We start from the raw sequence: 15,793 nt of genomic DNA on the forward strand, positions 1-15,793 counted from the left end.
GTAACACCCCCCACCCCCCCCCCCCCCTTTCTCTGTAAAATTGAAAATCAGCTTTCTCAGGTTTATCATTTCATCAGGACAAGAAATACGCCACAGACAAATACAAAGACATTTACACAGAGCTCAGCATCGTGAAAGCAAAAGCCGACTGTGACATCAGCAAACTGAAAGAGAAGCTACTGATTGGCGACGGAGGTGCTCGGGGAGAGAACCGTCGACGGAAAGATCACCTCTGGATACGGTAACTGCTTTTTTTTCTTTTTTTTTAAATGCAAAACACCTATATTATTTAGTTTTGAAATAGTTGTTCATTTTCCATCATCGATATAAACAGAAGTTTTTATTACTAACAGCTGTCAGTCATGTGACATTTTTATGACGTGTTAAACAATAATGCAGTGGATTTCAAATTTTGTGCGATCTGTGCAAAGCCACACGATGTATGAAACAGATACATGCCTAGGTTTGGCTAACATCCAAAATGACAAAGAGGGACGAGCCTCATGATCAAATTAAATGTCCCAATTTTTGCTACCTTTTTTTTTTTTAAAAAATCACTAGTATTTGATTTATTGGGGTGTCATTATTATTCATTTTTTATTTATTTTCCATAGCTGTTTATTGTGTTTTCCCCTCTTGCTTTTTTAGGTGGGGTGGCAAGGAGGAGGCACAAAATAAACTTTTAAAATTACTAAAATAATATTAAAGAGCTACAGAATGGGTTGTTTCATTAGTTTAGAATTTATGCAGCTCCCAGTTTGATAGAAATCTGATCAAAAGCTGTTACTCTTGTGATAATGTTACTTTGTTACGGATAATAAGATGTGTCTTTGCTTTTCAGATATCATGAAATCAAAAAGTAATCCTGACTTCATGAAAAAGAACAGTCGACTACAACCGAGCCAATCAGAGGCGTAAGGTCAAAGGTGAGGGGTGCATTTAAGTCTTTACTTTGCTCAAATGCGAGGTTTTTTGTGTCTGTTTGAGCAAAGCTGTTTCACTTGAACATTAATGTAATCCGCATTGTATACTGTATTAAATTTTCTGCAGACGGAAAAAATCATTCAATATTTCACAATAATCTACCAGATAAAACATGATGGTCGCTTTAAATTAGACAAAAAGAAAAAAAGAATGGACAAAAATGTACCATTTTTAGTCTAATAAGTAAAGACGATTTGCTATTTGTTGAAAGCATTAAAAAGTAAAGTCTAGATTTAAATTCTTCTATCCAATGTGACTGTCTTAATATCAATAAGCAGATGAATCCAGAATAAGCACAGACTCTACAGGAGGCCAACGTCATCTTCACCTTATAAACCGGCACAGTGAGACTGCAGGACTCAAGCGACACTTGAGGCTCAATAAATCCCAGAAGATACGGCAGTTCACAACAATTTAGTTTTTTTTTTATCTCAGCAACAAAACCTTATTTGTTCGTGGTATGAAGGAAGGTGAACACTGTAGTAATTTAATTAAATTTCCTCTTATTTTGGTCTTGACTCCAGCAAACATGTCATTTGGTGAATTCTTAAATTGTAATGAAACGATTCTGAAAGAGATAAAAAGCATGAATCCATTTCTCAACATCAGCTGTAGACACGATCGATCTAATCATTACAGTGTTACGCAAGTGACAGTACGTTTCTCGTCACCTCTCCAACGTGCAGGTCAAAAGACACAGTCCAGAAATTATCACGAAAGACTTTTAACCCTCACTGTGTTAAATCGCACAATCAGCCAGTGATAGCTTGAAATATATAATCAACCTTCCAACAGGCCTAATAACAGTCTTTAAGGCCCGTTCACACATAACACGATTGAAGGAGGAATCGCATGCCACTCGTAAAAAATCTGAGCCGCCTCAAAGCCTCGTACAGGTTGCCAAACCATTCGCACACATCAGTGGCTGAAAGACAGCGAGTGTCCGTTCGACCCCTCTCTCGCTAGGTGTCGGCCAGATTCCAGGTGTCACACATGAACATCCAACACCGCTTGCTCCTGGCATGAGAGTAGAGAGCAGCTGACCACATTCGAGCTGTCTGTGTATATTGTCTAAGTGCAACGATGTGACCTTGCAATATATGGGTGTGACTGTGCCTAACTCCGCCCCTTATTTAAGCGCCTGCATATGATAACATGCGGGGTGCAGGTGGTGTATGCCCACGCTAAAGCCTGACTTCAGGGTTAATCCTGCAGTGTTCCAACATTTGCTGTCTGGAGAGAATCTTGTCTTGTAAGTTTATTTGTCTGTTTTGTCCGTCAGTCTGTCATGGAACAGGTCTCATGGGATAGCTGACACTCCCACTGTGGGGTGACTCTCCCCCCCTCCCAACCCCCACTCCAAGATGTGCTGTAGGTATAGCATGACATAGATGAAGCATGCCTTACCCCGACCCTGCATGACCTCCCTTCTCCTCACCTGCACCTCCATCAACAGCCCATTGGAGTGTTCAGTGTCACAGGCGGGAGTTCAAAATTAATTATCTCACATGCACACACACAAGGTTTTTAGTCACATTTCAGACAATTTGCACACTTTGGAGGCATCAGACTGATCTGGTATTTCTTACACCAGTAAATTTAGATCAGCAGCACCGGGTGAAGTGTTTCTCATATAAAGAGGAATCAAAACTTATTTATTTTTAATGCATCATGTTGTTCCAACATCTCTTAATGTATTTTGTCTGTTTTTTATTTTCTTTTGTTGTTTGTTTGGATTGTTGTGGATTTTTGTGTGTGTGTGTGTGTGTGTGTGTGTGTGGTGTGTGTGTGTGTGGGTGTGGTGTGTGTGTGTGTGTGTGTGTGTGTGGTGTGTGTGTGTGTGTGTGTGCGTGTGTGTGTGTGCAGTTACTTTGTCCAATTTGCATGCCGATATTGCAGCATAACCACGTTTTTCTTCCGTCGGAGCAGAATACGTGTGGGATTAACTGCTGCCTGTTTACATTTGAGCTGGTTGCCTTTGTGTCGATGCTTTCTCTGCCAGTTGCCAGTATGTGTTTAATATGAACCACCTCTCTCTTTCCCTTCACAGAGCCTTAAAGAGGGACTCACGGTGCAGGAGCGCATGAAGCTTTTTGAGGCAAAAGATTCCAAAATGATCTGAAGAGCAAGAATCTTCCTCTCTCGTTTTGTTTTTTTTTTTTTGTTTTTTTTTTTTTGGTCATCTTCAGCTGAGGTTTAGGTATTCTAACTGAGGTCACGTCCAAACTTGGACCTGTTGTTTTTACGCTTCTCATAAATAGTTGTATTTTACTTTAAAAATTTCACTAATTGTGCAGAAATGTGTCAAATAAGCTGTGAGGTATAAGTGACACTTTTTTTTTTAAGATATCTTCTAAAATGCCAAAACACACATAAACACACATTAGGAATAATATATAAACCCCATATGAACTTAAATCTGCTGTATTTTGCTATTGTTACATTTTCTATATCTAATAATTTTTCTGTACATAACTACTGGATGAAGAGTTTATTGTTTGCTGTCGTTTGTTGGAGTATCTGCTGTACTTTAAGTATGGTTCGAGTGATAGTTGTACACAATGTGATGTTAACTTGCTAATTGTGTGCATTTTTGTAAAATTGAGTGCGTGTGTGATTTTTGGGGGGGAGCGTGGGGTGGGGGGTTGCACTTATCACTTGACTACTTGAGTAAGTTTTTATTTTTCATCATAATGGTTGTAGTGACTTTAAGCCAATTATTGCAGTGCAACCAAACATTTTCGTGAACAGCCGTGATTGTTCGTGATACTGGATTTTTTTATAAAGGTATATTAAATGACGAGTTTGGCACAGATCGCTGTCAGGCGCCATGGGCCGTCCTAAAGCGACAGTTAAAGACCAAAATCACTCATCAGCCGTTAAAATTTTTACCGAAAACCAGCTGAATTTATCGAATGGTGTCCACTCAGTTGTGCCTTACAGTTTTGAAAAAATTTTTATCAAACAAAGCAGCAGTCTCTGAGCCATTCCTAAACAATGAAAAAATGACGAGAGGGTGGGCCACTCCTCACTCAGACTGCCCACAGGTGAATGACGTAACCGACAGGCGTGAAAAAACTCTCACATGCCCACGAGGGTTCAAGCATGTCTGATGTAATCACACGTGATTCAAATCCATATGGTTTTTGGAAAAAATAATAAGGTCGGATACTTTTCTAATAGGCCTCGTGTGTGTGTGTGTGTGTCTATATATATATATATATATATTATATATATATATTATATATATAGACATACACACACACACACATTTTACTGAAATTTTGTACAGACATTTCTTGGGTGACTATTGCCACAGTAAGCTGGACTTTCCAACTGAATCCCGTGGGCTCCCCAGGATAACCCGTTTCAGACTTGCTTAATGCCACTTCCTCATATTTGGTCAAAATCACCCTTTCTTTTGTTTTTGTGATGCAGTGTGTGGAAAATTTTGTGTTGGCAGTTTTGCTTGTGAGTGCAAAAAATAAATCTGTTTTCGCACAAGAAGAACACCATGTACCCCCCCCCCAGCGGGAACAATTGTATCAAATGTCAACTTTTTTGAATTTGCTCAATAATTCCAAATCTTGCTGCAGTTACACTTATTTAAGAACATCACAAAAATTAATTCAAGCAGGTGGATTGTCATGTTCCTGAAATGGTCATTTAAAAACTTGAAATATATGTTCAGGAGTAATAACTCTTATTTTTTAATTTCGAGTCATAGTGAATATTTTTCTGGCTTCAGGTGAGGTTTGCCGTCTTTTGGGTTCAGAGAGTTTGTGTCTGAGCCTGAATCCACTCTGCCTCCTGCTGTCTGATTGAGGTCATGTTTTTCAGAGAGCTGTGATCCAGGCTGCTGTGACCACGCGCGTTCCGGGTCGCTGTCCTCTTCCTGTGCTCACAAACACTCGACAAGAACACGCAGGCTGTTCGCTCTGCAGTTTGGCATCTCGTGTTCCTCTGTTCCTCCGCGTCAGATTTAAAAATGAGTTTCAGCACCGTCCTGCCCTCTCTGGCTGCAGTGTGCAAGTCGCAGCTATTCTTGGAATAGCGTGACTCACAACACCCTCGTCTCCACCACGCTACCTGCTCTGTCACTGTGTCTGCCATCTGGCTCCCATGTGTTGGCTGGTTCCGGCCATTTTTTTTTCACTCGTATCAGCCGCAGTTGTCCCTGTTTGACAGGATCTGGCTGCCATGCTTGAATTCTTACATGTAACAGTGGGGTTTTTTGCACGTTTGATGCACTGGTTTGGAAATGACACATTTCGTCTCGTGTTTATACTTTGTGCAGTTGTTGAAACCATGTTAGATGTTTGCAAGTGTGTTGAACTGACAACATAAACTGTCAACTCTTTGCAAAGAGGGTGGTGCAGAGAAATATTTTATCTGGGAGCAGTCTGTATCGCTGTAACAGACATGGTTCAGTAGTGTTTTTATTCGCCATATTGCTTGTACTTCTGTATTATATGCAAAGATGCATCTCAAAAAGGCTTTATGTGATAAGATAGCAATTAGAGTATTTATGTTGTAGAAGCATTAATAACATTTTGACTGGTTTGTATTTGAAGCCGGCACAGCGTCGGCGTATCAAGTCTGTTTTTCACAATCAAGGCTTTGATGTTTGCAGGTGGCAGGAGGCTCTGACTGTCTACCCGCGGACCAACAAACAGAACCACAAGAAAAAGCGCAAAGTCGATCCACCTACTCAACAGGTAATGCACGGATTTGAGCTGAAAGGACAGATTAACTAGTGCGCTAAAAGAAAATTGACAACCTTATTCATCACTGTTTTTTTTAAAAAGCAAATACAAAACAAACACCACCAAAAAAAAAGCTTAAATAGATAAAGACCAAAGATGGCTGGAGCAGTCACAAAATTAAGCGTAAAGTCTTTTTGTTGTTGTTGCTTGACTGTCTTTATATGTATATATTTGGTGATGCAGATGTCCATGCAGGAGATCTATGGTCCAAGTCTTTAGGATCCTGGTGCTTCCTTTCTTACCACCCCCGTCACACTAGAGGCCAAATGAGCCCGAATACTATCCGAATGAAAATTCGACCCACATTTGGGAGGTGTCCGAAGTGCATTTGCGGCTGTGGGACATCATTCTGAGTGCAGTCTAATCAGTCGTGGGCACCGTTGTGGGGACCACCTTGAATGTTTTGCACATGTGGAAAATACATTCGTGCCGCAGTCGAAGTGGAAAACGACAGTTGAAGTGCCATCTGACCGCAGTCTGACTGCCTTCTTAACAGTCAGACGGCGTGAAACGGCAATCGTGACATTCGGATTGCATTTGGGGGACGATCAGCATGTTTCCGTCACGGCCAAATGTCCTGAATGCGCCTGAATGCACCACAAGCGCACCTTGAGTGCTGCTGGATTATATCCTGCCGAACTGCAATCAGACCACAATCGCACGGCTTATAAGTGCAGTCTTATTGTTCTTACTGCATTCTAGCAGCTGTCCAGGTACTCTGACTGTGTTCCACCCTACATTGGTACTGCGTTCGGAGGCTCATGTGCACGTGCACGAATAAGTCGGGGCGGAGTCTGGGGTATTTGACGGATGTGGCACAAATCTTGTCTTTTTTTTTCTTTTTTTTTACAGTCTACCTGATTTGGCTTGGCTCGAGCTCATGGTACTAAGTGTGATGGGGGTCTTACTGGTGTGTTGTGAGACTCGGACACACCAGTGACCTAAAGTGATGAGTAGGTGTCTTTGATACTACGTCTCTTCAGATGATCCTTGGGGACACCTGGAATCACTTTCTGTCAAACAGTTACGAGAAGTATCACTTGCATTGTGTAGGAACGTCAACTACAACATTTAGTCCTCGTGGCGCGAGGACTAAATGTCTTTAAGTGTGATCCAGCATGCGGTCGCTCAGTGTTGACTACCCCAGCAGCTGGAGAAGGCTAAGTGGTGGACGCCCACATTTCACCTGGATGCTGCAGATAGATGCTTTTGAGAGGTGGCGACGGACAGATTTGCAGCATGACCTCTGGCTTATAACCAAAATATTTTTACAATGACAACTAATGAGTAAATGGACTACATTCTCTAGTGCTTACAATGATGCCGCACATTCACCCATGCCACCACACCAATGTCAACTTGGGATTACAGACCTGCCCAAGGGCTCGATAGGTTGAGGATTTGGAACTGAGGATCAAAAAAAAGCCTGCTGCTTTAACCTCAAGACCATCATCTCAGAATGGAGTGATTTTTGGCCCCTGAAGTAACTTAATTTTCACAGAGTGAGTTGGGACCTGCCCCGTTTATCAGTGCCAACAACGCTAAGATTAACCTTTGCAGTCACGGGTTCCCCAAATCTTTAGTGTTTTGCTGACCAAAGAGAAAGCAAGTGAGGAGTTAAGCATTTTTCCATGAGTGCAAAGTTGCACGTATTGCAGTCAGATACCTCACAACTGCACAGAAGTACATTACATAGTATCAGTAATGATTTATATTGTAAGGACCACACACAGAGTGAGATACAGTTTGCTCGTATCCTACTGTACCTACTTCTTTTATGTCATTTCTGATGGGGGCACACTAAATTATCTCTGACATTCATTGTGTGGTTTCTCTAATGATCGGGCCCCCAAATTGGACGGTCCCGGCTGACCGTAACAAACAGAGGTATGCTGCTGACCCTCGGATGGCTTAGTCATGTGACACTCTTCAGTCATGTCTTACTTATTCGTTTCAAAACTAAAAAAAACCCCTCTTGTTTGCAATAATTTGGTGTTCCCATTAGTTTGTGATTTGGGTGATGTAGAAAAAGTGGAGGAACATCTACACAGGTGGGCTGTCCTACAGTGGAGATGCAAACCAAAAGTGATTGGAAAGTCTTGCCCGATGTTTCCAGCTGAAAGCTCCTCGCTCACGTGAGCTCCATAGTGCTGGAAATATTGGGCGCAGTAATTTTTGTTTACTTTTTGGGTAGTGACCTTAACGTGAAACACTTTTACCCTGAGTAAGAACAAAATAAAAATGTATTTTCCTTTGTTTTGTTTTACTTAGTCCAATAGAAACATCACTCAGTTTTGTACACTCCTTCCTTTGCTTAGTTTGTGAGAAATCCCCCGTTTTAAGACGTTAATCCACAAGTGTCTACAAGGTGGCACTGTTGCCACTGTATTCTTAAAATAGCAATATATATATATAAATAAACACAAATTCCAGTGGTGCACTAAGTGGTACTCATTGCATTCATGTTGTGCTAAAAATCATTGATGCACAGCAGACTGCACACAGAGGGAAACACTTTTCCTGCAATCTGTCATTGTTTTCTTCCTATGAAGTGCTTCCCTTGTGTTTTCTGCTGCACATCATTTATTTTTAGCATGCACAAGCACACTGAGTACCAGTTATGTGCATGCCTACAAATTCTCAATTTGTTAGTGGAAAAGAACTTGTGAAAAAAATCTGATCTGATCACATTTTTTTTTTTTTTTTCAACAACAATTTTTGAAAACATGACTAAGGTTTCTTTTTTTGTTGTTGTTTGTTTTTAAGTGATCTCATGCCTTAATTGTACTTCTGCAAGTACAAGAAGAAGAAAGCAAAACACTTTAAGATGAAGAACAGAGTAAACTTCCTTTGGAGTCCTCCTGGGAGTGATTTTTGGACTTTGCTGTTTTTGATATTAATAAACATCAAAAGCCTTTTGTCATCAGCAGGGTGGACTCGCCTCAAACCAGCATTTTTCCTCTGAAGATATAAACGGACACCCAGTGAGTTTAGCTTGGCCAAACTTTTTTTTTTAATGTCCTGCTTCAGCCTGAGTGGCTTTGAAATCCCAAATCAGTCATTTTTATTATAATCCCAATCAGTGCAGGTGAAGGGAACATAATACAGACTTTTATAATTTTGGCGGGGGAGGTGGATTTCGTCTCTTGGTTACTGTAATAATGATGATTAGCACAGGCAGCATGCTTGTGGTGGTTTAAAGCAATCTGGAGGAAAAGCTGACATTTAAGGGCAGCTTCGCTTTGGAATTCTTAATGATCTGTGGGGGTGTCAATCACAAAAATCACCAGCATGATGTCAAACTATGAACACGCCGGCAACATTTTCTTCTCTCTGCTTTGTATTTATTAATGGGATGAAAATGACTTTTTGTCTGTGATGTCATTACATTCCACTTCGACCAAATATCTTTCTTCTGTTTTTTTGTTTTTATTCTCTTTCGATCCAGCTGGCATATCGCCATCTTCTTTCCCTGTGTCGCCTTCCTTCTGCCATAATGTTGCCATTTCACAAATGAATGAAAACATGATTCCTTTGGTTCTGGATGTGGAGAAAGAAAAGATGATCGTGGATCAAAGCAGGACAGACTTGTGCTGTTTATCATTATTGTGTGAATTAAGAAGCTGAATGAATGAATGATTGCTGAACTGATGTCACTTTTGATTGGATACCAATACTTTAGATGGCAAAACACATCTAAAATTAAGGCTTTCATGCTTTTTATTGCATTCTTCTTTCACCTCTTTCCTTCTTGTATTCCTTTTTTTTTTTTTTTTTTTTTTTGTCTCTCTTTGACCTTACCTCCCAATGTGTCCTTACCCCTTCCCATCCAAACCATATCCCTCCCCCAGGAACCTGGTCCAGCCAAGGTGACTGTGACCAGCAGCGGCGGTGGGTGGCGGCGTGCCCTGCCGCTCCAATAGCATCGCCACCGCCGAGCGAGTCCCGATGAGCCGGGCCAGCCTGTGGCAGGAAGAGGCTCGCTGGAGCCGCACCACCATCCCCTGCAGCCGCAGCGCCTCCTGTCTGAGCCAGCTGTCCCAGAGCCAGCCAGAATCCACTGTCACCACCCAGGATGGTCAGCACTCAGAAAACTAACTAGTTAGTTTCTGTTAAGTGAAGAAAATCATTTAGTAGTAGGAAAGCATATGGCGGGGTAGTCCAGTCCAGCAAGTTGTGCAGACAACAACTCAAAAGCTATAAATGATATCATGTTGTACATCTCCAACTTAAAAGGGCATATAATGATTATAGACTGTTTAAAATCTGGTGCACTTGGATGAACGAGATCAATCAAAACTGACATTGTTTAGCCTATGTAGTATCCGTAGATGTGACGTCCGCCTGCCATCACGTTCGCTAAAATCTTCAACTAACAACCGCTGAGGAGAAAATATGAAAGAACAGAATTAGGAAAGTAAAACCAGAATTAAATAAGGGGAAAAATGTGTGAATTGGGATGTCATATCAATGTAAACTGTGTGTGTAAAGGCTACATTTTTCGCATGATCTGGGCGTGCACTAGCGCTTACGTTGTTTGTTTCCTTTTAATACTTTAATACACTTTATCTTAAATACATAGTAACTGCTTCAGTGGAAACTGCAGTGAATATTAAAATACTGATAAAAGCACAGCTGGAGCGTCCCGCCAGGTCACAGCTGCTATTCTGACATTAGTACTTTAGTACATGTTTTAATAACAGTCAAAAGTAACATTCATTACAGAATGATACTTTTTGTACTGGACTGTGACAGGCCACTTTATTTTCTTCACTCCACGTTGTCTTTTGTCTTAAAGGTGACTGAAATCACAGATGCACGTTGTTTCTGAGATTTAGAATATGACTGAAAACAAGCATTGCTCCACCTGCAGGGGCACTGTTTAAAGAGTTGAATGAGTTTTTTAGAGTTTTGATAAATTGCGCTTCTTTTTTCTTCTTTCTTTCAGATAGCGGCTCTGTGAGGACTGGGACGCAAGTCCGAGTGGAGAGCGGTTACTTCTCCCTGGAGAAAACCAAGTCAGAACCTTCCACACAACCTGTACATCCACCCAGTACCTCCCCTTGTCCTCCTCTGCGTCATCGTCGTCCTCTTTAGGGCTGCTACCTACAGGTACACCCTGAGCCAGAACCCCGACCTACTCCTCTTCACCCCTCCCCAGATCCCCTTCCTTCTGCAGTGGGCTCGCCTCCCCCAGCTACTCTCCACCGTCAGCTCCTCCCCGAAGCTCGCTGGAGTCTGAGCCCAGCAGTACCGCCCCGACGTGGGAGAGGTGTGGCAGCAGCGAGGGGAGCGCCGGCGGTGTGGGCGGGGCAGGAGGTCAAACGAGCCGGCGTGGCAGGGAGTACGCCGTGCTGTCTGACGTGCCACGGGCTCGCCGTTTGACTTATCGCGAAGCTTTTCGTTCTGACAAAAGCGCCAGGAGCTGAGGGTGCGCACGCGGAGTCCCGGCAGGGAGGAGGTGGCTCGGCTGTTTGGGGAGGAGCGCAGGTGAGAGGACGTGAATAAATAAGGACTCCTGCACCCTGCACTAAGTTTCAGGAGGTGAACAAATCGGTGCTGAATACAGATCACATAAATCACATCCAGCTGTGACAGTAATGACCCGCTGGGCTTACAGCCTGTGATTTATGTGATGTTCTTGCAAACATATTCAGCTTTTTTTTTGTTCTTTAGCACCCCCTTGTGGCTGCTCTCTTTGGGACCTCATCACCCTTGTTGACTACTAAGTGGTTTGTTGATGATTTAAGGGAATTAATTGCATGTGTGAGTTCTGCGTCTCTTTTGTTGATCTCTGCCACTTGCTCTTGCTACCTTGCTAGCTGGTTTTCTTGTTTTGATCTTTTCCAGGGGCTTTTGAAAGGAGTTTCTTAGAGCTAATGATCTACCAACCCTCCCATCCCTGTCCCAATGCTGTCCTCTGCTGGTCACCGCTGCTGATACCCGCTTTCTATCATTCCATCTCTGTGCTACCTGGGAGCACACACACACACACACACACACACACTGATAGTGTTTATCGTACATGTTTTTACACGTGTACTTAAATCTCTTTAATACGTGCGCTGCCTGTTGCTGTTAATTCTGCAATGGTTTCTTTTATCCCCTTTCATTTTGCTAATTCATCTAAAATTTTCATCTCATACAACAATACTCTTGAATTCTTTGGCATATCTCGGGAATTTCCTCCTTGGTGATGTCATGTCTTAAAGGTGTTCTCCAGACTTTTATCAACCTGTTTTCATTGACTTTCTGCTAAGAATTCCACTGTTATATGCCTAAATAAAATATTTTTATTGTTATTCTTTTTGTTCTACATTTGCTATATGTTTGTGTTACAGTATAATATACGTCTCCTTGAAAACAAGTTTTTATTTTGTGTCTTAGACGTTTCACAAATCATTGGACGCTTCGAGGAGGGTCAACACGAAGAGGCTTATGGACACGACCAGCTCAGTGAGCCGTCCTCTAACCACCGCTCTAATACAGAGAGAAGGTCGCAGCGAGAGGCGCTATCTAGCTAACAAACCGTACGCCTCATTTTTTTTTTTGGCACTCTGAAATAGTGCAGCAGATAAGTGAAACAATCATGCAAATGGTGATAAAAGCATCAAATTCGGCAGAAATACTCCTCAGACACTCCTCTTTTGAAAAAAACGATTGCCCACGTGACTTTTCACTCGGTGGTCAGGTAGGGGTCAATTAAAGAATTACACAGTGGTCAAAATTAAAACATGCTATTGTCTATTGGATTCTGTGACATGTGGCATATGTTTCCCTGTAACCTGATAAGTAAGGATGATACATGGTCCAAACTATTCCTTTTTAAAACCATATTAACTCAACTAGTAATTTGCATCTTTTTTTTTTTACCAAAATTGGAGCAACTTTAACTTTTGACCCCTGTACAAAATGAAACTGATCTTTGTCACCATTCTTGCTGTTTTTATCCCGTAACTCCATAGAATTCAGTCACAGATAGTCCAAAACTATACCTTTTTGAATCTTTATGATCAGGCAAATATTGTGGAATATTTTTCAGTATGATTGCAGAATTTTAATTTTGACCTCTGTGTAATTCTTCAATGACCCCTACCTGACCACCGATTGAAAATTCAAGTGGCCGAACGGTTTTTCAAAAGAGGATTGTCTGAGGAGTATTTCTGCCGAATTTGATGCTTTTATCACCATTTACAGGATTCTCCTCTAAATGTTCTCTTATCCGCTGCACTAAAAAAATTAGGAAAGTAAAATGAAATGACAGAAAAAAATTCTAATGTGTTCGTGTCTGTCATTTCCAATTTTCGCGACTCGTAAAACCTGTTCTGATTGTGCCATTTTGTTTACAGGAGCTGTCCCTCGATGCCGGCACAGAGCGCTCGCTGACCGACGCGTCCAGCTCCACTTTTGCGAATCTAAGAAGAGCGAAGTCTCTGGACCGCAGAGTCACGGAGGTCCTCAATGACTGTGAGTTACACAAGCCACGCCCACCTCTAGGCCCCTCACCTGACAGGGATTTATACATTTTGAATCATAACAATGACCTTCTGATCCAGTGTGACTCTTTTATAGTACAAAATTAAAACCATTTTTACTGTCTTTTTAACAGATGTTAGATCAGATTATTAATAGTGTTGTACATTGAATTGGTTTAATAATGAGAGTATTTTGCTGTAAATATAAAAAATACATTGTGCATCGTATTATTCCAAGGTACTCAGACGTTATTACATGGGGGTGGGTGATTATGATTATGAACTGTAGCAGTAGACATGTTTCTTCCTTGTATAATGGCACTTGCATCTGGAAGGCCATGAGATGTAAAACATGTGCTAAATCTTAATCTCATCTCTCCCAGATCAGCTGTCGTGACCCAAACATGAAGGCCCATGAAAATTGTGAAAACATGACCCTCAAAACATCTAATAATAGAACCCATGTTGTAAAATCCCGGCATTCCCCTTCACTGCTCCTCTTCCATCATGTTGTTTAGGTACATTTCAGGCCCGGTGGCCTCCAGCTTTCAGGTGCAGGTGATGGTGTGGACTGACTGCACTAGTCTAACCAGTAACAGGCTGCTGGGGGAATCTGTCAGTGTGTGGTTGATCTCTTTGGCCGAGCTGCAGCTGCCGGAAACACACACACACACAGACACACATCACATCACTGCTGCCACAGCTACTGGCGATTATAAATAACCAGCACAGAAGCAGGCGCAGTTGTGCATCTGTCCCCGAGACAGACAGGCAGGCAGACAGACACTGTCAACATAAGAGGCACTGAGCGTGAAGGCGGTGAGCCATCACAATGACTCTGTGCCAGACGGTAACGCCTCACCTGATGAAGCTCAACAAAAACAAGGTATGGTCCGAGTGAGCCGCAGTCAGGTTTGTGTGAATGATTTACTTTAGAGTCTATAAACGGACTTGAGTTTGGTTTCGATGTGCAGCAGTTTGTGTTTCACGACCTCCCACCCGTCCGTCTCTTCAGCGAGAAACGAGCATTCGCACTTAGAATATCTGAGCTACAGCACTGGAGTAAATGTAAACAAAAGCCAATTAATCAAGTGTTTTTGGAGATTTAAATGATATATTGTGTTAATGTCAAAGGTGGACTTCACAGGGACACAAAAATACACATAAATGCAACAAAATGTACCACAAACTGAGACTTTAGTATACGTAACCTGATAAGTTTGCCCCCCGCCCCTGGGTAATTTAACAGTATTGGCACACACAATATTTGAAAATGTAATAATGGGTGCCATTTACTACAACACAAATAAATTGTTAGTTTTATAGCTAGTTTTTCTTCAGACAAATCAAGACATGGATAGATGAAACTTTCCAGATCACTCAGTACTTGTCTTAGGAGTGTATTTCCATCAATAATTAAGAAATGCAAACTGTATGGTACTGTAGGAGGGGTTTTTCTAAACTGGACATGGGGTGCCACACCCCCTTGTTTTGGCTCCACACCCCCTTGCGGAAATGCTAGTTGTTTTTGTTTTTTTATTCCTAGCATGCAGCCTACTCCTCGGCAATCGATTCTCCTGTAAGTACATAACATTGATGCCAGGAAATGGCAAGCCCAGCCCTTTCATAAAACAGTGTTTTTTTTTTCCCCCAAAAATACTAAAAATGTGGCAAAATGACAGTCAGAAAGCGTAAACACGTCCTACTTCATGCAGCTCCCACGCTTTGTTGTTGTTTCCAGTCCTTCAGGAAGCTTCAGAATGCCCCATTTTGACCTCAGTTTTTCAAAGGCTCCACTCCACGGAAGAGAGGAGGACCCCCCGCCCCCTTCCACACCATCTCCCCCATTCCGTTGCTCCACCCCCTTGCTACGTTTTCCTATAAAAACCCCTGTCTAGGCTAAATCTATCTGGAGTAGGCAGTTCTCAAATACTAGCTGTGCAAGAAGGAGACGAATGAGGGATACGAGTATTAATGGTGGTGTAGTGAGTTATTTTGCTTTTGTCATCAGAATTCCTTAGCAAAACATGGTAGAATCCTGATGCTTACACCATAGATGTCCCCTGGGGAGTAGATCAGCTGATTAGATTTAGTCATGCTACTTCTCTGTGTCATTCATCTACATTGCTCCAATGCACCCAGCTGTAAGTGAGTATGGACCTTAGTTGGAGAAGTAACCTACAGTGGACTGGTGTCCTGCTCAAAGGAATTGTAGGTTCTCACCCACTAATATAAACCACAGGCACCAATGGGCCTTCCGGCCTACATAGAACATACTTCCTCTTTTTCTTGATTAATATATTTGCATATTAATGAGATTACATTATTTTTACCCCTTTTAAACAGCCTAACTCTATTGATACTTATACTATAGCTACCCTCAAAGAGGTAGATTAGCTTTTTCGGGGATTTTGGCACATACCTATGAAGGTTTTTTTTTTCCCCGTCTTGTTAATACCAACAGTTTTTTAATAGTACATGGCAGATACTTGATACCTATACCATTTATACTCCAATGGACGTGGACATGTGTGCACATAGGTTTGTATATTATTGTGAGTTGCTTTC

At 41.8% G+C, this 15,793-nt stretch overlaps 1 protein-coding gene and 1 long non-coding RNA gene across 4 annotated transcripts in view; both read left to right on the plus strand.

The window, feature by feature from the left end:
* The window catches only part of LOC117530605, a 125,540-nt gene that overhangs the window by 84,850 nt on the left and 24,897 nt on the right, over positions 1–15,793 (plus strand). The window contains 6 exon segments of the mRNA XM_034193491.1: positions 78–182; positions 184–241; positions 9,634–9,828; positions 10,699–10,768; positions 10,930–11,122; positions 13,100–13,217. Coding sequence (XP_034049382.1) covers positions 78–182; positions 184–241; positions 9,634–9,828; positions 10,699–10,768; positions 10,930–11,122; positions 13,100–13,217 — 739 coding nt within the window.
* On the plus strand, positions 5,598–10,720 carry LOC117530706. Of its 3 annotated transcripts, none has more exons than XR_004566427.1 (4): positions 5,598–5,702; positions 8,678–8,734; positions 9,602–9,828; positions 10,699–10,720. It is a non-coding gene; the product is annotated as an uncharacterized LOC117530706 (long non-coding RNA). The 3 variants fall into 3 exon arrangements; XR_004566429.1 differs by having other exon boundaries at positions 8,681–8,734; XR_004566428.1 differs by lacking the exon at positions 8,678–8,734.

The sequence above is a fragment of the Thalassophryne amazonica genome, chromosome 18, assembly GCF_902500255.1.
Source record: "Thalassophryne amazonica chromosome 18, fThaAma1.1, whole genome shotgun sequence".
NCBI lineage: Eukaryota > Metazoa > Chordata > Actinopteri > Batrachoidiformes > Batrachoididae > Thalassophryne > Thalassophryne amazonica.